Source organism: Pelobates fuscus, chromosome 4 (assembly GCF_036172605.1).
Source record: "Pelobates fuscus isolate aPelFus1 chromosome 4, aPelFus1.pri, whole genome shotgun sequence".
NCBI lineage: Eukaryota > Metazoa > Chordata > Amphibia > Anura > Pelobatidae > Pelobates > Pelobates fuscus.
Window position 1 is genome coordinate 144,387,318 of NC_086320.1, and position 25,574 is coordinate 144,412,891.

At 39.3% G+C, this 25,574-nt stretch overlaps 1 protein-coding gene across 3 annotated transcripts in view; it reads left to right on the forward strand.

The window, feature by feature from the left end:
* The window catches only part of ATP9B (ATPase phospholipid transporting 9B (putative)), a 378,894-nt gene that overhangs the window by 140,509 nt on the left and 212,811 nt on the right, over positions 1-25,574 (forward strand). For all 3 annotated transcript variants that reach the window (XM_063451645.1, XM_063451646.1, XM_063451647.1), the window contains one exon: positions 24,384-24,478. In XM_063451645.1, the coding sequence (XP_063307715.1) occupies positions 24,384-24,478 (95 nt within the window). The remainder of the gene's footprint in view (positions 1-24,383; positions 24,479-25,574) is intronic.

Genomic DNA, 25,574 nt, shown 5'->3' on the forward strand with positions numbered 1-25,574 from the left:
GAATTTAATAGGGATTTTGACCGGCACCGTCTGCAGAAGGTACAGTATGCGAGGCAAGACGTTCATTTTAATTATGTTAATGCGGCATATCCAACCAAAGCATGTTTTGTGCCATCTATGTAGGTCTTTAGTGATGGAGTCTACTAGTGGGAGAAAATTGGTCGCATATATTGACGTTAGATTATTCGGGATGTGGATTCCCAAGTATTTAATCGACTTGGCGGCCCAGTTGAAAGTAAAGTCAGAGCGAAGTTGGGTGTTTAAGGTGTACATTGTAAAAACTGGCATTAAGTCGCATTTTGTTAAATTAGCTTGGAAATATGAGAGTTTACCATATGCCTCCATTTCTGATATGATGATGGGGATAGTTGTGAGTGGACTCGATACACTAAAGAGGAGATCTGCAAAGGCTGTGATTTTATAGTTCTGTCTTAAGATTTGGAGTCCTTGTATGAGTTCATTATCTCTAATGCGCTGGAGGAAGGGTTCTAAAACCAATATAAATAGTAGTGGCGAAAGGGGACATCCCTGCCTTGTGCCGTTTGAGATGTTAACCGGATCAGATAGTTGGCCGTTTATTCTCAGTCTCGCTGTTGGTTTCGAGTATATCGCTTCTAGCCACTCCAACCACCTAGTGCCAAAGTTTAAAAATCTCATTGTAAGTTTTAGAAGTGTCTAATTGACTCTATCAAATGCCTTTTCAGCGTCATTAGCCAACAAGGTGCTCTGGATCTTATGTGTTTGGGCCCAGTGGATAAGATTAATGACTTTGGTGGTGTTATTTTTAGCTTCCCTACCTATGACGAAGCCCGCCTAATCTTGATGTATAAGGCCCGGCATGAATGGCTTAAGTCTAGTGGCCATTATCTTTGTGAGTATCTTCAAATCAATGTTTATGAGTGAAATAGGCCTATAGTTCCCGCACATAGTAGTATCTTTTCCTGGTTTTGGGATTAATGTAATGGTAGCTTCAAGGGCCAAGGTCAGAATGAGAGAGGAGATATTACTAGTATTGTATGCGTCTATGAACGGTTGGGCTAGGATGTGTGAAAATTCTTTGTAATATTTCCCGGTGTATCCATCAGGACCAGGGCTTTTCCCCAGGGGTAGTGATTTGACTGTGTTGTGGAATTCTTTGAGAGTCATTGGACTATCAAGAAAAGCTGCTTCGTTTGGGGGAATAGTGTGTTTAACCCTTGGCTTTAGAAACTCTAATATGTTTTCGGCTGAGGGTTTAGTGTTCGTCAGGTTATATAACTGTGAGTAAAATTTATGGAAAGCCTCAAGTATGTCTGGCATATGGCACGTTAGAGTTCCATCTTCTTTCTTGAGTTCGGAAATGAAAGACGATTGTCTTTCTTGTTGTATAGACTTCGCCAGGAGTCTACCAGCCTTACCCCCTTGTGTGTAGTACGTATTTTTGGTTAGAGATAGCTTGCGTTTAGCGTGCAGATGTAAAATGGACGTCAGTTCTGTTCTCTTATGTAAGATGAGTTTGTATTCTTCTAAAGATGGTTTGGTGTGATGCTTACTTTCCATATTTTTAATTTCCTTGGTGAGTTGGGCTACTTTCTGTTCCCTGCTCTTTTTCAGGGCTGCCGCTGATTTGATTAATTCCCCCCTAATCACTGCCTTATGGGCTTCCCATGTCATGATAGGTGTTGTGTCCGGGTTTGTATTTTCTTTAAAATAGTGAGAGTCTGTCTCCCGTATCTTGGCCAGGGTACCCCTGTCATTGAGTATCAGATCGTTCAATTTCCATTGTGTAAATTGAGTGGGTAGGGTCGGAATAGAGAGAGTCAATGTCAACGGGGCATGGTCTGACCAAGTGATCGGACCGGAGCTTGCTGAGTGTATCAGGAGGAAAAACCTATGTTGCAGTAGGAACGTGTCTATCCTTGAATATGTACCTGAGGCTGTAGAGTAAAAGGAGTAGTCTTTTTTTGTGGGGTGAATAGCCCTCCAACCATCATAGAGCCTAGCTTCGTATAGTGTGTTTTTCATGAGTGTCCGTTTTTGTGATTGGTAGATTTGTGAAGTGGAGGTGGTTTCTAAGAGTCCGTCAAGTGCTGTGTTAAGGTCGCCCCCCACAATGAGTATCCCCTCTTGGAAGGAGGAGAGTTTTTGTAAAATCTTTTTAAGGGAGTGGTTCTGTTTCTTGTTTGGTAAATAAATTTGCTAGAGTGATCTGGGTGTTCCCAATATTTCCTTTAACGAAGACAAATCTACCTGAGTCGTCTACCTGTTGTTCTTGAAATGTGAATTGTGTGTTGTCCGATAAGAATCGCTACGCCCCTAGCTTTAGCCTCGGTGTAGTGACTGAAGTAACCATGAGGGTAATCTTTGTTTCGCAGATTAGGGGGAGAATTTTTCCGAAAGTGTGTTTCCTGTAGAAACACGATATTAGCTTTATATCTCTTGAAATCTGCGAGGGCCATCGACCTTTTTTCAGGAGTATTTAAGCCCTTCGCGTTTTGTGTATGAATGATTATGTCGGTCATATTAAGAGCTGTAATGGCTGGAGTGGTTTAGTTATGAATAGTTGGGCCACCAGAGTGTTCGCAGAGGTTCTTAGGCAGTCTGTGTTTGTAGCACTTACTATTTTACTTTGGGGTTGGTGTCGGTACGTAATGGGAGGTAATCTGTGTGTCGCCTCAACGTTTGTTTGTGGAGACTGATTAGGTTGGTCACTCTTAAAATTCTATGGTCACCTTGAGTGTGTAAGTTTGGGAATTCTCTATGTGAGGTTTGCTGCTATCAGTCTAATGACTGTGTTTATCTCAGTTGTATCAACAGGTGGCTTGTTCCGTAATTCTTGAGATCTTGGTCCTTCAATACTTGGATTACCACTTTTGAAATTATGCAATATGCAACTTAGAAACTTAGAAAACAAATAGGCAATAAAACAGTAGAATAAGCGAACTGTATGAAAAAGACAATATATCATAGAAATATATTTTTGTCAGGATGAGATTTGTCTCTCAGATTCAGGAAATTATACCTTATCTTGTTGGATTCAGGTGTATCAGTATGTCTCGCTGATTATGATCAGGGTAAAACCAGAGTCCTGGTTGTGGTTGGGGAGAAGGTAAGGGGGAGGAAAAGGAATGGGTAAGGGGGGGGGGAGGATCAGTCTCGACGCTAGAGAGAGAACCAAAGGATAATTGGGGTCGCGGACTTGCGCATAGGCCTGGGACCCAAAATTACAATCCTATCGTTTAGACTGTCTTAGTGGAGAAATACGTTTCTGAGAGTTTACTCTCAATTAGGGTAAATTGGCGTGGCAACATAAGTCCCTCATGGGAGTATTAACTGGTTTCCGATATCAACGGTAGAAGCGGTTTCGGCGGAGCGCCAGTGAAATAGGGTTCTGTTAGGTGTAGGAAGACTGTGTGTGTCTCTTATTATTATAGGGATATATATATAAATATATATATGTTAAAAGGCCTGAACTTGTGGAGGCCTGAATTTGTGGGAGGAGTAAGTCCCCTACTTAAACTCCCAGCCCCTACTCACCTCTGCCTTTCAGCTGATTGTTTTGTCCCCATAGCAACCAGCACTTCCTGTCCAGCTTCCCTCCAGAATTTTTTCCTGTTTCCAGCAGTCAGACGTCCTGACCAGTCCTCTGTCCGTTTGAGGCCTTCCACTCGGTTCCCGGTCAAGGTACCCGGTTTCCGGTCACGAGACCGGCACGTTCACGTAAGTTAGGCGTAGGAAATAGCACCCCGCTATTTCCCGCCGTTCGGGCCTAAAAACGTAGGGGTAGGCTCCCTCTATCATATTCGTACAAATACACGCTTTTTTAACCGATTTCAGTGTTCACGCCAAAACAGACGAACGCTCGGCACTTTATCACTGCTTTTACATATTCGTACGGAAACTACCTAATCTATTATTATTTATATACACAGTAATATTATTACGGGCATTCTCTTATTTCCGTTTGGTCACCCAGGACCAATCTATTTCGTACGATTAAAACACAAACACCTTGCTCTAAATCCATATTCGGCTAGTTCTTATTCAAATAGGCTACAGTATGCACTAAGTTCTATTTCACGAATTCTACTTTTCTTTACGTATATTCCCTGTTCGGTCATATTGCTACTGATACCTTTTTTTTGTCAGTTTGGGGATATAATTAGCTTGTTTAAAAATCTGCCTTGTGATTTTCTTTCTATGTTAACCAGTTAATTTGTTTTACTACTTTTTAAAATATCCACGTCTATCATAAACGTACGGTTTCTATACACTGTGGCAGGATGGCCAGGCTCTTCACAAACTTCAAATGCAACAGTCAGGATAAAATAGTACTGCAGTTTATTGTCACTTTCCACAATATATACAAGGTTGTGCTCTCCCACAAAATAAAACAAAAAGAAAATAAATCCTACTCCAACTTGGAGACTTACTAAACAGTATTACTAACTATCCAACTGGCCAGCTAATCTAGTTCCCAGTTTTAAACAAAATGAAATACAGCACTTTAAGCAGGTTTCACACAGTACCTTTGTCTCAGGCTTAACTGCCTCCTCTCTCCCAGCTGTTAGACTCTCTGATGTCTTCAGAGGCTAACCTTTTAAAACCCTAGTGCTGGTTAATTACATTCACCTGGTATATAACATTCAAGGGGTGACTCCCGCCAATTAACCCCATCATGCTGGGAATAGAGGGCACTCCAATCTATTACTAACATAGAAAGCCTCTCCGACCTTGCCACAACACATATTTACCTATTAAACACTTCATTTTGTCACATATACTAATAAATACTGTTTATAAACACAATATCCGGCACATAAACGTCTGTACTATTCATTTTCCATATAATCACGCTGTCACATATTTTTGGCTTTACAGACTGCATCGGTTTCTCGCTTTTTCTGAGCTAAAGTTGTTTATTTCAAGGTCTTTTATTACAGGAACAGGTATTGTATTTTATCACTTTGCATTATAAAGCCATAGGCCTAAAATGTTTACATATTGGGTTTTATTACTTACCTCCACACCTGTCGTTAACTATGGAATTTTTCTTCGGTTAACCCTTAGCTCCAGTATTATTCTAGGCTTCCCCCGGTTCTACACAGTTAAACCGTTTCGCATAACGTAATTTCTTTATGTCAAACCAAGGTATAGTTCACAACTCGTTTGTTACTACACCTCATATAAAACCTATCACGGTCTCAAGTTCATTACTACTTTTCCACAGGCTTACGCCCACGGTACGTTAATTCTTTACTATTATTTCTACTCAGACATACGATCATACAGCCATCAGGCTCCGGTAAACACCAAAACCTGACCCGGTACTCAGCCATACCTTCAGGTACTTACGTCTATACCCAAATACGTCCAATCGTCACCCCAAGGCCTCATCCAGCCTTCTCACAAATATCTATTTCAGCCCAGTCACACACTTAAACCTTCCAGATCCCTCAATGCAGGATCTCACGTTGCGCCCCTAACAAACAACCTACTCCCAATTCAAATCATACGCCATCACGATACGCATAAATACGTCAACATCTGTCTTAAAGCCTCAGGACTCTTCCTCAAGGACAGCATAAGACGAGACTTACCACACTTATTACCACCAGAAGGTTCCAGATACCATTCGCAAGAAGTCAAGGTTAGTATCTACACAACATTCCAGTCCTCTCACCTTATCCTTAAATATACAATCGAACTGGCTACAGGGTCTAGGCTAATGCCTTAGCGCACCCTATCAGAAAACCCGTCCCAGCGAGGCCTTCCATCCCCCCCACCTCAACACGGAGGTACGGCCCCACGCCCAAATCATAGTTACAAGCCTCGCATGCCCTACTACAGGGCGCTAGTCAGGGCCTCACCTGTCACGGCCACACGTTTTGATTTCTCTCTACTGTCACCGAGAGGCCAACATCCCGCCACCACGGCTGTGGCAACTACGTCATAAGCCAAATCATAGGTAGAGCCTCTCACCGCCACTTGGCATTAGCAGGGCCTCACCTATCCAAACATTCAACAGTTAAGTTTTTCGCTTTGGCATCTAGCATTACAGTCCAGTTCTTCCATATACACCACCCCACATACCCCGCCTACTTACCTTACGCCCCTTCTAATATATCTTTCACATAATCATTCCTTTTAGAATGTCCCAAGAACCTATTCCAACCAAAGAATTGACAGAAGAAACTCCATTCACGCCTACCAGACCCGGGTCTCCAGGCGAATCACTCACTCTTTCAACCCCCACGTCCTCGAGAGCATGGACTATTCCCAAAATTACGGCCGAGCTTAGGCTCAGGGGAATCCCCTTTCCGGCCACAGCTAGGAAGGCTGAACTTTATAGGCTACTTACTCACCAAGCCCCCGAGCCCAGGCCAGGGACTAGCTCTCAAGGACAACCACCAAGCAACAGCACGGCCACCCAGGATACCCAGGCAGAGATCTTGGCCAATCTACAGACCCTCAATAGCAGGCTATCTAAGGTGGAAAGCGCCATCTTCTCCCCAGGTACTACCACGGTAGTCCCAGTCGCTTTCAAGGCTGTACCTACTATACCAACATGCCCTCCTATACTCCCCCCTCCAGCACCGGGCACAGCCATTACACCATTTGAGTCACCAGCACACTCCGTCCCTGACTCTATCAGGAAAGATATCCTAGACGGGAAGGATGTGTGTCTGGTGTCCTTGCTCATAGCCTCACAGGATGTACTTGAGAACAAGGCATTCAATTACGGTGATATCTCTGTGGTGCTCAAGACAAGGGATCCCAGGCTTAATCATCTGGTGGATTATCTCACCACAGGGTTCACTAAAGGGTTTCTCACGGGTATTGTAGCCATTCCCCCAGGTACACTAGAATGCCCTAATCTCCAGTCAGCACGTTTAGACCCAGTCTCCATAGACACTCTCATTGCCTCTGAAATCACCAACGGTTTCATGATCGGCCTCTTCACCATTCTCCTCCTGGCGCACTAACCCCATTGGTATTGCTATTCACAAATATTCCAAAAAAAACAACAACAAAAAAAACACGTCTAATTATTGATTTATCGGCACCGCACTCCTCTTTTGTTCCAAGCATAAACGCACTCATTCCAGCAGACAAATTCTCACTTCAGTACGTAACCATCGACGACGCCATACAGTCCATCATATCATCTGGTAATCGACCCTGGCTTAACAAAACAGACATCACAAACGCGTTTAAATTACTACCCATGCACCCCTCACTCTGGCACTTACACGGTGTTAAATGGTGAGGGAAATATTACTTCTCTACACGACTCACTTTCGGTTCTCGAAGCAGCCCCAAACTGTTCGACATTTTCGCAGTCACTATGCTGGCTGCTTCTGAACGTCACCAGGTGTCACTCCGTTATCCACTACCTCGACGACTTTTTACTAATAGAGCCAGGGTCACCTTCACCCACAGCAATCAGAAGCACTACTGCACTATTTTCCACACTTGGAGTCCCTTTGTCCACAGCCAAAACTATAGGCCCCACAACTAAATTGACCTTTCTGGGGATAGAACTGGACTCGGTTAACCTCAGAGCTAGCCTCCCCCACGACAAACTGTCACGTTTGAGAGGGGAGATGACTTGTTCCTGCGGAATGATGTTTGCACTAGAAAATAACTTCAGTCCCTTCTCGGATCCCTGAACTTTGCGATGCGCATCATTCCGCAGGGAAGGTTTTTCATATCCAGACTCCTTTGCCTGCTGCACGGAGTTCCGGACTCTGGCACAGTTTCTTTGGACCCCCACGCCAAGGCTGACTTAGCTATGTGGGGGAAGTTTTTGAAGGACTGGAATGGAATCTCCATGTTTATTCCCCCTCTCTCCACCTCTTCACCCATCATCCACGCAGCAGCCAATACCGGTTTTGCAGCCATTTTTGGGAACCACTGGTTCAGGGGCCATTGGCCCACTGATTCGGATGCCTTGCCAGGATTCAGAGAGACCTCAGCACTATTTGAAATTCATCCCATTGTGGCGGCCGCACACACCTGGGGTCATCTCTGGTCTGGCAAGGCAGTCAAATGCTACTCTGATAACTCGGCAGCTTGCGAAATCGTGAACAAAGGGCGATCATCTTCCCTGACCATCATGCGGCTGATTCGCAAGCTGACCTGGTTGGCAGCATCCGGCCAGTTTCACTTAGTTTGTTTTCACATCCCGGGTATTCACAACCCGGCCGCTGACGCTCTTTCTCGTTCTCAATTTCAGGCATCACCTACAACCATCCAGGACACCACGGTTCCACGATCTAATCCTGGATTAAGCACACTCTTGAACCACGCTAGAGCACTCACTCACCAAGCATTATCACCAAACACGGCTATCACTTACAATAGGGCTCTTAATATATTTAATAAATTCACAGCAGAGTTCGGTTTACAAGGTGACTTCTCTATTCAAACCATGGTGGCTTTTGCCTCTTTTTTCCACCTACACCTTACACTATCTCACAACACCATTAAACTATATCTCACGGGGGTCCAGCACCACAGCCTCACCTTTTTTTCCTAACAACACACCTTTCCTGTCTTCATACCCCGTCAAAAAGGTTTTGAAAGGAATATCAAAGGTTTCACCTCCACTCTCTACCATTAGATTACCTATAGATGGGCCTATCTTCAGGTCACTTAGCAATCTCCTTGACACAGCCCCATTCGACATCGGCAAAAATACGGTGATCAAATCTGCTTTATATCTCGCTTTCTACGGTTTTCTCAGACCTAGAGAGTTCACCGTAATTTGTCAAGGAGATACGAAGCTAAGACTTAAAATATCACACCTCACTAAAATAGAGGATCACTACCAACTTTCGATCCCTACAACTAAAACCAACCGGTCACTACACCCTACTATAATTCCTCTCTTCCCTACTGATAATGCCTGGTGTCCGGTAAAAGTACTAGACCACCTACGGTCAACTCTGCAATGTCCCCTACTGGACTCTCCGCTCTTAACACTACAAGGGCACCCGTTAACCACAGCAAAATTGATGGTTCATATCAGAATTCTGTTATCTAAGCTCGGACACAACCCGATTGCATTCTCTAGGCACTCCTTCCGTATAGGAGCAGCCTCTAGCACTAACACACCGGTCCATATCATCAAGAGACTGGGGCGGTGGAAATCCTCCATATATACTGCATATATTCCACAGCCGGAGAAAGAGCTTCGCCAAGCTTTCAGCAACTTGGTTTTGTAAAAAATGCAATAAAGTGTGTATTTCTCGAATTGATCTTTTTGCCCTCTTTTATTTACAGGCCCACTCGTACGTTGGTTTCGGCACACCACAACCAACTTTGCTCACAGTTACTATCCATTACGTATTTAAATTCCGAGCACAAGTTAAAAGGCCTGAACTTGTGGAGGCCTGAATTTGTGGGAGGAGTAAGTCCCCTACTTAAACTCCCAGCCCCTACTCACCTCTGCCTTTCAGCTGATTGTTCCCACCCACCTACACCCTGTTATAATTACATTCTCCTTGGTGGGCCCTCTTTTATTTACAGGCCCACTCGTACGTTGGTTTCGGCACACCACAACCAACTTTGCTCACAGTTACTATCCATTACGTATTTAAATTCCGAGCACAAATATATATATATATATATATATTTTTTAATTTTTTTTTTGCTGTTTGATAGACTGTAAAAAAGATCTCCGTATATGGCTTGCTGTCCACTAGCCTTGGTTAGGGATAGGATATCCAGTCATGCAACGGCACTCCAGTCATAGGGGGAAGGATGACTCGGGAGATAACCGTTGTTATCTACCATAAATATTATTATCTTTTGATAGGTTTTAAAGTTCTTTTTCAAGATAATAAGAATTTTACCATTAGCAGCTTGCATGAATCTATTTTGTTTCTTTCTATTGTTTAAATGGAAGCTATTCAAGATAATCTTGGAAAATTGAAATATTTGATGACTAATCACTTGTAAGGGTTATTGTTATAAAACTGTAAATGTAGCTTAGCAGAACTAATACAAAATATAAAAATAAAGGAATATAATGCAATAAGACAAACATATCTTTAACAGGGCACTATAAGCACCAAAACAACTTTAGCTTAATGAAACTGTTTTAGTGAATACATCATTCCCCTGCAACCTCACTGCTCAATTATCTGATAATTAGGAATTAAATCGCTTCATTTAATGCAGCCCTAGTCACACTTCCCCTGCCTCAAAGAAAATGTTTTGTTTTTACAGCACAGTGTTTACTTTAGAAGTTCTTATCTCATGCTTTGTTAATTGAACTTTAATTACACACCAGAGCTGCTGCATGCCTTTGCAGACAATTAACATAACAATTTGACCTCTCTTTCAGGAAGTCTGTAGGGAGGCTGCATGAGTCATAGCCAGTGGAGGTGTGACTAGGGCTGCATAGACAAAGTGGTTTAACTCCTAAATGACAAAGAATTGGGTAGTGTGATTGCAGGTGCATGATGTATGCAACAAAATAGTTTTAAAAAATATTTTTTTTTTCTTCTTCTTTAATGAACGCTTGTTATATCTTACTTAATGCATTTGTCCCTTATATTGTCTGTGGCATGCTAAACTATGTTGGTGGCAATAAGAGGACAAACAATATAGTAAATTAATGGAGTAACCAACACTAGCAGAACAAGTACGTGAATGTAGGCTACTAGAAATCTAGAACAGCCAAATTAGAAGGTAAGTAAATTAGATTTTTGCAAGCCCATAGTTATATCCTTGGAACACATATATTTATAATATACAGCTTCTCATTGAGCTATATTGGGAAGTCTGTGATTGGACAACTGGGTAAGTCTGGAAGGCATTAGAAGGGGGCAGCTTGCAAAGGCTGCAGACAAGACAAATTTGTGTTTTAAATATTTTTTATTTTTTTTTAATCTAACCGAATGAAAAATATGCATAATTAAATGCATGTATGTTTTCATTGGGATATATCTATTAAACTGTGATTTTTATTTATTCTGTATTTGGGTAGTGAAGAGTCCCTTTAAGGAAGACGGGTGTACTATACCGCCCTGCATTGTACGCCCTGCGGATCAGGATCCACCCCCTCCAGCTCAGAATAATTATCAACTGCGGTAATCCAATGTTGATCCTCCTGCACCCAATGCAGCCCATCCAGGCAATGTGATCGCAATACCATTGCGATTACATGACCGGATTGGCAGTAAACATCAGATCCCCCAAGTACTAAGTCATAAAAAAAATCTACATTTATTTGTTCTTTTTTTGAGTGATAGCACTCCAAGGACGTGATTCACAGTTGTAGATAGAACATTTATTTAGCTTTTATTTAAACTTTTACAAAATAAAAAAGTAAACGTTTCAGTTTACATCTTAAACTTTTATCAGGACAGAGTAACCAACCGTGCATACAGCGTACATGTAACAAGTAGTAAATGATAAATGACATACAAGTGAGGTACTCAACCCCTACACTGTTAATCACCACGCCCATCTTAATTAGCCGGAATAGTGAAGCCAGCCGTTATGTGGGGAAGTAAAGTAGACTTCTCTAAGCAACTTGCATTCCAGCCTGTCGCCACGGGAACGACTGGAGCGCAGCTGCCAACATGGAGTTGCCGATAAGCAGTACTGCAATCTTTATCGGCTTCCTCCTGTTCCCATGGTGATGGCTGTGATGCCTAAGTGGGCAAAAGTATACTATAAGTTATAACTGTAATTGGCAGTGAAATTTAGCTAAATATCATAAAAACACTCTGTGTGAAACATAAAACATGTGCAGATAGTGTACCAAAATAGAAATGCTAAAAGAAAAATGGCACTGCAAAATCAGCTTAAGCAGGCTAATGCCGAACACTAAATTTGTGATAAGCTGCAGGTCTATGCATAAGCCATATTAATAATATATATACAATTGGTTCAGACACGTGCAGTATCCAGCAACCCATGTGTGTGGGTCTACCTGAACAGATATAGCAAAAAGCAGTGGCGGAACTAAAGCAGTGAGGGCCCTGGTGCAAGAATATTGCAAGGACGGCCAAAATATAGATCACCATCTATCGTACAACTCCCACAATGCTTTGCCTGCTGAAGATTTACCATTTGCCTATCACTGCAGGGTTATATTTAACAGTAAAACCAAAGAAAAAAGTTATTTGCACACTATTCCAAATCCCTGTGCATATTTATATAAATCAAGGTTTTTAGTTCCACTCCAATGGCCATTAGATGTAAGCCCACCTGCCATATCAAGGCAAACCTCTTAGGTAGGTCCTACACGAACAATTCACCTTGCTTAAGGCCAAAGAAAATCTCTACGAGACAGAGAGGTGTATTTTAAAAAAAAAACAAAAAAAAAAAAACCCTACATACTTATTAACCCTTAATACTGAAAATGTGGAATGGGTGACAGCACTGTAACATGGCTGTGTGATACAAAAGGTAAAAACAAATATACAAAAATAAGTTCTGCACTCAAACTTTCACTACTCCTGGGCAGCAGCAACGACCATGGTACACATCAGCACCAATACATACAATAAAACCAAAGGAAAAAAGTTACTTGCACACTATTCCAATTAACAATATAAAGATGGACACAGCTGGTATGAGTGTAAGGGTTAAAAAGCAGCCACTCGATAGGCACACTCCAAAGGGCACTATAGTAAGCGAGCAAACAGATAGTATATAGATGAGTGATATACCCAAACATACACTAGAGAGCGCTAAATACCCAACTCTTAGTGAGAGAGAGTGATAAACTGCTTAGGATAAACTTTGGATATTAAAATAACAAAGTTTATTGTAAGACAAAAGATAGTAACAAAACAAAATCAATATAAAATAGAACATAACCACGGTACTATTGTAAGACCAAGAAAAATGGTAATTCCAGAACCAACCACTATAAACGGAGCAAAGGAGCAATCAGAATCCCCATTGGTCGCGACTCCTAGGGGCTAAGGAATACCTTCCAACAGTAATGTAGTGGTGGTAATAATAAGGTCTTTGTATCGGATCTCGTTGCTCTACGTGTTTCGTCCCGGTGTAGTCAGGACTTCCTCAGGAGAAAGTGACGATCTCAAGTCCCCTACAGTTGAACCTTCTTAAATATTGGATCTCTTTGCGTCCAATTAGGGAAATATTGCATGCGTGTGAGGGCATGTTATTTTGTTTTCGTCACGTGCATGGGCACACAAAATCGAGTCATGCACTGCGACTACTTGAGAGAGCCCAGTGCGCATGCGCAGCCCGAATGGAACGCAGATAAACTTTATAGACATCCAAACCGCTGTTACAAAGTAACATAGAATTCTATTTGGGTAGAAGTCACTTGTAGCAGCTAATTAGTTACAATTGATGCCACATCTATTTCAACACCTTGGCCAATACAACAAATAAATAATATGTAATGTAACATAGTGAGACATATGCTTCTTATATATGTATACTAAAAATCATATATTTAAAAAGATACTAATTTAAAAAAATACTAATGAAAAAATATGAACGGACTAAACAACACCAGAAGCATACAACCATATATTTTGGCCATCCTTGCAATATTATTGCGCCAGGGCCCTCACTACTTTAGTTCTGCCACTGCTTTTTGCTATATCTGTTCAGGTAGACCCACACACATGGGTAGCTGTATATTGTCTCGAGTTCCTCAAAGGGAACTATGTTTCATTAAACAGTTACATAACAACTGATTAGCTGTGGGTAATGTTTCCAATTAAGCATTTTGGCAGTTAAATACACTTTAGTTAAATGCAATATAAGCCAAAGTTCTGACTATACCTGGGTAAAAATTAGGTATTAAATAAATAATACATATATCAATGGGTAGCTAATTCCTTACCTATATAAGCAAACTTAGCTCCCAGCAATACTCTGGAGGGTTGAGGATATGTAGCATTGCCGCTGGAACACTACCCGGATCCAAGCAAAATTCCATGTACCTCAAGTGCAGTGACAACTCCCATCATTCCAATCCTTGGCATGAATAAGCACAATTCAAAACTATAATTGGAAGGATGTTACCAAAAAGCACAATGATAGGTCTACTCCATAGTTATGAGCAGAGAGCTATTTGTTAAAAGCTTAATATATCTCGAGTGAAGTAAGAGAACTCTCATTACTCTCAGACTTTTAATAGTGCTAATGTGAACCAACATATCAGGGTAGGCATATTATATTGTGTAAATATATACATTTTATTCTAAATGTATTTTATATATAATATTATTATTGTATTAATTATATATTGGGGGACCTGCCTGACTCTATAACCTGTAACTTTCAAAAGCACCATAAAACCTGTACTTGGGGGCTATTGTTTTACTAGTGAGACATTTCGGAACACAAATGCAAGTGTTTTAGAGCAGTACAACATATAATTGCCTTGATATCATCAGTGAAAGTGTAGTTTTTGTGTTAAAAAAAATAAAATAAAAAATTATGACCACTAACTTTGGAAAGGGCTTGTGGGCTTCTAAAAAAAAAAAAAAAAAAAAAAAAAAAAAAAAAAAAGACTAAACATACCCCATTTTGATTAACCTGGGTTGTCTAAATTTGCAAAAGATATTGCATGATGGAGGTAATTCCCATTTCTGGGCTGCCATATGGTCTCAAATGCTAAATATGCCAATCATACCAATCTGGCAATTTTCAATGTGTAAATAAGATACATTGTTATTAGTAAGTCGTCTATGCTATTAGTAAGTCATAAAGTTCAATGCTAGACTGCAGCAAGCATGTTCCAGCTTCACACATTACTATCCTGTACATAACATCCTAAACAAAGTCATCAAATCTCCATAGACAAACATGACTTGGCACAGTCATGAGATTCTACCTTTTCCGCAAATCTATTAGATTTGTCCCAGTCAGCTTTAAGTGCGATTATAGTGAAGTGTAATCATCTAGATGCAAAAACAGCCCATTTGTGAAGTGGTGTCACTAGGGTTAATGTCACCCAGTGCAGTAAGTTGTTGTGTCACCTCTAATGGACCTGTCCTAACCATATCAGTGACTATAAAAACACCAACAGTAAGGAAAACAGTTCTTGCTTTGTGAGTGTGTGTTGTATTGTGTCTATATGAGTTGCAGCATTTGTGCACAGGATGTTGATTGTGTGTAGGGGATGCAGTGTGTGATGGTAAATGGCTGTACTGTGTGTACAAGAAAGGGGTTGATATTTAATTTAGATCCTATTTATTGCCTGTTGTTATCTTGGTCCAGGAGGGGAGACATTCAAGTCCCTGGTGGTTCAGTGATTAGCTCTTCTGATCTGCAAGTTCCAGTTCTCTGATAGTGTTGCTTCGGGTACCACAGCAATGTTCCGATACTGTCAGTGATGGTCTTGGAACTTGCAAGAGTGATATGCAAGGTCGACACCCAGCAAAAGGTTACAGACTACAAGCCTGTGCACTGAGCTCCTCAAGGAGATCTTTGATCTCCCTCACAGGCCAATGCTGTTGTCAGCTCCTTTGATGGTGTCACCCAGTGTGCTTTGCATCAGAAGTGATGCCCCCATGGTAACCAATGCTTATGTGCACAGTGGAAATGCAGAGTGTTGAAACAATTAACATCTATCTCCTAGAATTCCAAACTGAGTTCCTCTGGAAGAACTGTTGGTCGGAAGTTTAATTAGTTGGGTTTCCTTGGCTGAGTAGATGTACACAAGTCTCACATCAACATGCGCAATGCAAATATGGAGTAGCGTGGTGTAAAGCATGCCGCCACTGGATGCTGGGTCAATGGAGTGATGAATCACGCTTCAATATCTGTCAGTTTAATGGAATAATCTTTGTGTGATAAATGTCAGGAGAATTCTACCTCCCAGATTGTATAGCACATACTGTAAAGTTTAGTGGAGGCAGGATAATGCCCTGGTGCTGTTTTTCTGAGTTTGGAGTAGGCCCATGAGTATAGGTGAAGAGACATTTAATACTACAGCATACACAGACATTGTAGATTATCAGGGTGCTTTCAACAGGTTGTGAAAGGCCCTTTCCTGTTCCAGCATGACTGTGCCCCTGTATTTAATGCAAGGTATATGAGAATATGGTTTAAAGAGTTTGGTGTGGAGGTACCTGACTGGCTTGCACAGGGCACTGACACCTACCCCAATATACACCCTTTGGGAAGAAGTGCAATGCGAAGTGCAATGCGAATTGCGTGCCAGACCTCCTCATCCTTCATCAGTGCCTGACTTCACAAATACTCTTTTGGCTGACATAAATACTATAGTAGGTTGTTCAGCCAAGCCCTCAGAATCATTGTTCTTCAACAGGGTAATTCATTAGACACTGGGTTTTGTCCAGGTGGGCTCATTCAGAGCCTTGTCTGCAAAATCCAGACATTGTTAACTAGCATGAACAATGTCTGGTTTTTGCATTCTGTAAGGATGGAGGTTAGTGAACTGCAAGATTTGATGAGTATGGATGGATAAAATTAAAGTAACATTTCTTCATTATCAATGTGCAGCAGAGGAACCAGGCTTTGGGTGCCGAAAGAGCTGCTTCAAAAGTTTGACAAAATACAGGTAGACCGCAAACCAAAATTCTTGCTCCATCATAATGTCTTCATTAAGTTATAGTAGTTACAGTGATTCTTTCATAAATATGTTTGTTTGGTGTTTATTGACCAAATCAACATTTTTATTATTAGAAATGTTAGCATTCTCATGCAATTGAGAGTTTAAAGGACCACTATAGTGCCAGGAAAACATACCCGCCGGGCTCTAGGGGGTAGAAGGGGTTAAATTTACCTCCTTTTCCAGCACCGGGCGGGGAACTCTTCTCCTCCTTCTCGTCGTCATCGGCTGAATGCGCATGCGCGGCATGAGCCGCACGCGCATTCAGCCAGTCCATAGTAAAGCATTCTCAATGCTTTCCTATGGACGCTGGTGTCTTCTCACTGTGAAAATCACAGTGAGAAGCGCGGAAGCGCCTCTAGCGGCTGTCAGTGAGACAGCCACTAGAGGCTGGATTAACCCTATTATAAACATAGCAGTTTCTCTGAAACTGCTATGTTTATAGAAGAAATGGTTAATCCTAGCTGGACCTGACACCCAGACCACTTCATTAAGCTGAAGTGGTCTGGGTGCCTATAGTGGTCCTTTAACTTCTTTCAACAAGATTTGACTAACAATAATACTCTCTCTTAAATAATTTATCCCTAATGGAGAAATCTGCTTCTAGCTGCCTTAGAATCAAAGCGAGATTAGGAAGGTTAGTCATTTGTTATGCAAACATTTTAACCCATATAAAACTTAACTCAAGTTGTTTTTCTTTCATTTAAAGCTTTGTTGATTTTCTTTAAAGAGCACCGAATAATCAGAAAAACAACAGTAATACATTTGTAATGATAATAGATTTTAGTTGTATATCTAAATTCCAAAATTCTAATTCCATATGAGAAATATTATCAGAGTATTTATTAGTGGTTTGGTTTAAATGTGATTCATATAGAGAGCTAACTTGGCAAGCAACAGCCCTTTTTTGATAGAAGGGAAACAGGCTATGAGATAAGTTATTGATGAAATTAACTGCAGAAGTGAAGAGGAAATGCAGCAGGCCAATACATGTCATACTGTGCAGTCAACCATTCACATGAGCCCCATTGGTCTTGAACTGTATTGATCTATGCTATAATTCTAAATGAAATTGATGGATGGGTGCATGCAGTGACAAGTAGCATAGAGAGACCCAGACAATATCTGTAAGGAAAGTATGATGGGACTTTAAACGGTGAACGCATTGTAATCGATGTCACTGCAAAGATATCCCGTTTCCCAGTGCTATGCTGTTGTTTATCTATTTTACGTAATTGTTGTAAGCATTTCAGGAGTTTATTAATTCACATGCTTTATTTAACATGTTTTACTCTGGCAATCAAATGGTTAATTGTAATTCCTTTACCTGAATGCCAAAGGACATAGAGCTGTTTGGAAAATATATATTAACCTCGTCACTGCTGAACCTTTTCTGGGCTTTGTCTCATTCTGATACTGAATACATTTTAACACGTTTGGCATCTTCAGTAAAACACAATTTTCAGTAGGTTTTATATTAATTATCCCCATAAATCATATATATATTTGTTGTTTCAGATGACTTCACTGTGTCTAAAAATACTTTAAGTATTTTTGCTTCATCCCTTACCTTCAAAAATGCATTACCCATAATGTAAATTTTAAAAATAAAAATTATAGTGCAGCAGTGTGTGTTTATAAATTCCACAAACCAACATTTTGCAGTTTTATAATTAGGTTCAGTTTCACCTTTCTAAAACACTAAGACATAGGATTGTATTGAGAATTTCCTATTCGAAATAAGTATTTAATAAATAATTTTCAAGATTAATTTTATTCTTTTACTTTGCTTCATCCAGTCTTTCATCCACAGTATGAACAAGTACAAAATTAATTACCTCTTTTTGCCATACATTTTTTAAATATACAGCAATTGAAGGAACACTAGCATTCGGAACACAAGCATGTATTCCTAATGCTATAGTCGTCCCCCTACCTACCTATTTTTGTCCTCCCATGAGTGTTTGAAAGGTGAGTTTAACTTACCTTTACTCCCTTGCCAATTCGTCTCATTGGATGAGATCATCAAGATTAGAATTCATTTTAATTCAACTTGAAGGCCTCCTGCATTCCTATAAGTAAACTATTGCACTTATGTACATAATAATAGAATGCAAATCTGTTTAACCATATCATGAATCATTTTTAATAAAAATAAAAGCACTCTACAATTGGCAATAGAAAGCATATAATCATGTTATTACTTTGCTTGTCATGTCTCCCATTCATCCAACTTTTTGCAGGACTGTCCCAATTTTCAGGTATTGTCCTGACTTTATTCCTTAGTGTCCCTCTTTTAGGGACAACATGATACTGAGTCTGTCCCCAATATCATTAGACATGGTTGCTCTACACTGGGGGCTCTTGGACCTTGCAGAGAGCACTGAAGCATTTATCCCTGCATGGTCTACCTTCAGTGGGCTAGCCTGCTTGGCTATCACTTTGACCTGCCAATAATGTTGGGTGGACCAGCCCCTTTCTGAGTAGGGTCCACCCAACATTACTGGACGGTGGTGCTTACTAGTTTAGGGTGCTTACAAATTTCCAAATTATGTCATATGTGCAAAAACTATTTTTCAAATAAAGGGATTATGTAGTTTGGTGATCACCATTGCAATTCTGATCACCTAATGCTACTGCAAATAAATATGCATTTTATAGCCAGAATGATTCAAATAAACATTCTAAACATCATAGCCACTACAGCCTGATACTACTCTTTGACAACTTATCTGGGTACTGCCAGGTGCCTGCAGCCACATCAGCTGCATCCAGTCTTCTTTAGCATGAAATGCCAGATATCTCTGTAAAATTGAGCTGCGGATGATGAAGACTACACTCCTTTCTCAAATGACACTCAACCAATGTGTGGTCCTGCATATCCCTGCTTTGCTCTGTAGAGAAATCCACATTATTGTGTTAAAAGAGATCAGTTGTAAGGGATGTGGCTGAGAGTGCCAGGTGAGACTAAAACAGTTTGACATCTTCCTGTGGAATAGCACCAGGACACTTGTAACCACTACAGTAAGCTATAGTAGTTATGGTGCTTGGCATGTTCCTTTAATAATTTAATCAAATAATAAGCTATAGACTCTAAAAAGATTTTGTTTTAAATAGGGCATGACCGCCATTAAAATATATGCAGTTTTGGGGTCTGTATTTAAACCTCACAAAGATATGGGAGTCTAATAATAATGACCCTCCAAAAATACTTTTTTTTTTCTTTCTTCAAATGTTATATTTGCATTGATGTGGGCCATTAAAGTAGAGAAGGATTATGATCCCATTGAGTGTCAGGCAGGTTATCAGTTTGGAACAACCCATCACATTTAGTATTGGAGTAGTGAAAATAACTAAGCTTGGCCTTGTCTAACCCCTGGAATCTAAGAAGCTGCCTTAGATCACCTTAAAGTTAATTTGGCTATGCATGATTGTTTTCCCCCTGGAACTGCTGAGTGAAATTCTCCCACTTTAATCACCCCCTTACATTTACTAATTTTATACCTAGCTTGACAGCCAGATTGATAAGTACCAATGATGACAGCCCAGTGTTTCAGATCCAGAATTCCTGACCATTCTCACAATTAAAACGCTTACAATCTGAACATTTTGCACAATAATATTTCTCAGGACTTTCCAGGCAAGACCTCTGCGCTCAAGACATTGAAGAAAAACTGGTGAAAGAAAGTGAACTCCAGTTCACCATAACAACTTTAGCTTAATGAAGTAGGTTTAATGTATATATCTCACTGCTCTATTATCTGCCGTTTAAGAGTTAAATCACTTTGTTTATGCAGTCCTAGCAACACCTCCCTGCCTGTGAGTAACACAGCCTTCCTGCATACTTCCTGCAAAGAGAGGTCTAATATTTAAACTTTGTTTATTGCACAGAGTGTATGATTTAGATTTTATTTTTGTGTGTTCTGTTAATAGCCTGCTAGAACCTTGTGTGTAATTAAAGTTCAATCAACAAAGCAAGAGATAATACCTTCTAAAGTAAACACACTGTGCTCTATGATCTGATTGAAAATTAAACCTTTTTTTCATGTTGGCTGTGTGAGTCACAGCCAGAGGAGGTGTGGCTAGGGCAGCATAAACAGAAACAACAGTGATTTAACTCCTAAATGGCAGAGAATTAAACAGTGAGACTGTAGGGACATGATTTATACACAAAAACTGCCTAATTATGCAACATTTGTTTTGGTGCTTAGAGTATCCTTTTATTGCACATTGCACATTGCAGCTTGTCATGGATGGATGGATGGTCAGCATGGGTGCAGATTAAAAATTGAACTTTAAAGCATTAATGATTAAATTGTACCTTTCTTGGAGGAGGATTAAAGTCTGAAAAGATCATAAGTCAATGATACATAGCAGTACGGTAATTTTCATTGGTCCTGAAGGAGTTATACATGGCCCTCAGTGATTGCATTTGAAACATACATCCAAGATACTAATATTTATGAAGAAAATATGCGTCCAAAGCTTTTGAGGCAGAGTTTACAAAGCGTTTACAGAGAGAAATAGGCATGGTGGTGTCATAATGATGAAGGGGTATTTAATTGGAATATTTTAAATACTAATCTATTACATGTTATAGTAAGTATCTTTATCATGCTGTTCATCATGTTATTACACTTGTTTATATAGTTTTCGAATATCTAATATGTTGAGGTTGTCTTTTTCCTTCAGTTGTTAGCAAATAGTAAATAGAAATACAATTACTGAGCAGTGGCAGACAGGAAAGCTTGTTAGAGAGCGCATTGTGTGAAAATGCCACCTTTAGGTCAGATATCATTTCAGGTGGTTCTCTCAACCATGTCCTGTCAGGCAGCTTGATCACACAGCTGCTTAATTTACAGACATCAATGAATAAAACATTGGGTTCTCCTTGACTTTATTTACATTGCAATTCACATACTTTGACTATTATACCACATTCAGATGCAGTTAGACATGCAAACATAATGTACTTATTGGCAATTAGTCAGATGTCTTCCTGTAATACAATCTTGTTTTTTTGTTTTACCTGTTACAGTGGTCATTCATTCAACTACAACAAGCTCTTAAACCCACTACTATGTGGGGTGGGCCCCAAGGGCAGTACAGTTGCAGCAGACGGTCCTACTAGGCCACCACTTAATGTAATCACCTATTTCACAGTTAACAGTATTGCCAAAATAAATTCAAAAAAACTAACTGTTGACATAATAGAATTACTACTTTTTCAGAGTATAGTTATTAAAGTTTTATAAACAGAGAATGAGAGTAACCCAAACAAGGGGCAGACTCAATACTGGTACATGTAAACAGCTAAATAACTTCCTTAGGAAAGATTCATATGTATTGGAGGACTAGTGTCCCACGGCTCAATTTCTGCCACATGTATCCACAGATTAATAACTTTATTAAACCCATATACAATAAGATACATTAAATATATAAAGCCACTCCACACTCTATCCCTATATTTGGTCTATAAAATGGCAGTAAAGTATATGTGGTTAGTCATTAACCTAGTGATTACTGCTGAGACCAAATAATAGGGAAGAAATATATATATATATATATATATATATAAAGAGAGAAAGGGGCAAACATTCATTCATACAGACCAGTTAATGGATAATACCCTAATACTAATCCCTAGATCTCCTATGAAACCCCTTTGTGGGTGTTCTATGCTGATACTTAATCTGTTAGATGCATACTCTCAGTATAAACAGCCATCACATATAGAACTCCAAAGAAAATAAAAAATATAGTACTAATAAGGGGTGATAAACACCCAATACATGCATTGGTGATATAAGTGCTCCATTAAGTGAAGTTAAAATCAATTTAGTAAATAATATATTAATAATAATATAGTTATTAAAGTGTATTAGAGATATTGCTATGGGTGACTAAGTTATATCAAGGAGACTAGATTGAGAATGGTCTGGCACTTCATTTCCATATCTTGGTGCTATGGATTAGAGGGAATGGCTCAAATATAACAATGGAGATATCTTTACTCCATAGAAATCAGTATAAGTGGTGGATGAGGTGAAATTGGTTCAGGTTTCTCTACTTTTCACAGGGTTCCTTGGAGAACCCAACTCTTTTACTTGTTTATAAAAACATCTGACTAACATGATTGCCAAGTGAGGTCATGATGTGTAGGGAGGCTAGTAAGTGATAGCTCCTATTCCCTAGTTTATAATGTTCAGTATACCCAGGTCAATAATTTTTTATAGGTTGAACTTGAAGTTGTGTAGCAGACAAGCCAATAATCATGTCATTACTCAAGTCAGTATTACTAATCTTATTTCACTTTACCTCTAATAATGCAGATTCCACCTGATTCATTAATTCACTAGTTATCCTGCTTCTTAGACAAGGGTGACCCTGACTATATTGAGGAGAGCTTGGGTCTTACCCTTGTTTATAAGATCTACATGAGAAGTCCTGTGCTGATGGTTTTAGATATGGAGATAGTCTTGTAAATCTGCTCACAGTCACTGTTTCTTGAATCTACACCAGAATGATCAACCCCAACATTTGTAATTGCTCTAGACATCTTACTGTTTCTAACGCACTTCATCTGACGATTAAAACAATAGCTTTCTCTTCAGTTTCATGCTACTGGTGTTAAACCGCTATCCTGTTTTACAATCTGATGCAGTAACTAATGTAGAGGGCTCTCCTGGCTATATGAAGGTCAAGCATTCTGTTACAATATCATTGATGATCCCAGGACTTGAGCGTCTAGCATCATTGTATACTGTTGGGGAGATACAATCACAGTAGCTGTCCATCTAGCAGCAGTAGCATCCATCAGCACTCAAGGAACAATCTACGGCATTTTCTGTGTTCAAACCACGAGGGGTGGGTAAATAAATATATCCGGTGCCATATAGTTTCTCATGGTAGGCTTTTTACTAGTAAAATGTTACAAATCAAATAATTACCCAGTGACTAGCAAATGGAAACGTTTAATTATCATTTCAGTAACAAGTAGAAGTACTTTAATGAAGTGAATTTAATATGCCAATCTAGTTCACTGATATCACGGATGAAATGACAGATCTTGCTTAAAGAAGATACCCAATGACATTAGATCTCTGTAGTTAAAATCAGTAGTTGGTTTTCCTCTCTTAATAATGCAGTATATATGTCATATTGTTATGCTAATTAGAATAATTATTGTATAAGTATTGCTTTATTCAATTTATCATCTGCTTTTTTTTTAACTACTGTCCTTGATTGTACACAATTAACTATAAAACATTTTTTTTTTTTTTTTTAATATAGTAATTTTTATATTAAATTCCTAGTTTAATATTTTCTGTGGCAGTAAGATATTATAATGTTTATAATCTAAAGAGTAAATAAAAAAACTAATTGCTGAAGTTAGGCCAAAATAGCATAGTTGGAAAAGGAGTCAGATCATTTTTGCAACTCCACTATTTTGACCTATATTTTTGCAATTCAGTTTTCAATTCACCAAATTCTCCTCTGTAAGGTTTATTCATTAAACTGTGAATCTTCAGCAAAAATAACCAAACATGAAATATTCTACAGCTCTACTATTTGTTATTCTTATTTGGATATTTTGGCATAAAGTTTGCAATTTGTTTCACAATTCTTTGTTTATTGAATACAACTGTTTTGTTGTTGTTTTTTTTTTTACCATAATATGGTCCCATAAAGTCATGACAGGTGGATATATATATATATATATATATATATATATATATATATATATATATATATATATAATTTTTTTATTTTTTTTTAACCGTATGTTCCTATATCTGATTTTCTTTTTCAGGTTCCTGCTTTATACGAACTGATCAGCTAGATGGTGAAACTGACTGGAAGTTGAAAGTTGCTGTTGGCTGTACTCAGAGATTGCCAGCATTGGGAGTAAGTATGGCATGTATTTTATAATTAAATGGGAGATAAAATTTATATAAAACAGTGTTGTCAACTATGCCACTTCATCTTGTGTGTACTACATTCCTCATGGTGCATTGGAAATGCAGTCCAGAAAAGATGCACTGGTCAAAGGTTTACTATCACTAATAGCACTCACATAGTCTGATAAAGTGCATGAGCCAGGCCATATAACGGGTCATCAATAAATATTGATATAATGGTATGTGATTAATTTTTTCATGTACCACTAATGACTTTGAACACATCTATTTGTCAAGGGTACACTTAAAGGAAATCATGTCTGTCAAATGTATGCTTGCATTTTACTCTTTAAATGGTAAAGGAAATAGACATTGCTTTGCATCAAGGGTAACCTAAGATAGATCCCCCGCTATTGCAGATTTACACCTCTTATTAAGCATTGCCCACCTTTGGGCTGGTAAAGGGTCCTGGGAGATTTAGATTTATATCATTCGAGGATCTAGAGCCAGCCTTCCATTATAGTATATTGCATTGTATCATGTTATTGTTACATGATCTTTCTTTAATTATGCAACTCATACAGGGTTATTTACTAAACTGTGTTGTGAATTTACCAGGAAACTGAAGTTTTTTTTATGAATTCCCAGCAGTTCACAGTTTAATTTTACTGTCCTCTATTTCCAAAAGGCACAGTTAGATGTTATTCCTTAAACCGTGAAATGTTAACAGAATTTGATATATATTTGGTTCAAATGGATGTATGAAACTATTTTTTTACTATAATGTTTTGTTGGGTATTTTTTTTCCAATATACAGCAATTCATTGTTTAGAATTTACTGTGCACCTCCTTATTTTAACATTATGACAACCCACTACTGCAGCATAAATACCGCTGGTATCTGTGTAGAGGTAAACTCCAATATGTCTCCTTTTATTATTGGATGGAACAGTGTGCTGGAACTACTGTGGAAGTATCATTAAGATAGTTAAAGGACCACTCTAGTGCCAGGAAAACATACTCGTTTTCCTGGCACTAGAGTGCCCTGAGGGTGCCCCCACCCTCAGGGACCCCCTCCCGCCGGGCTCTGGAAAGGGTAAAGT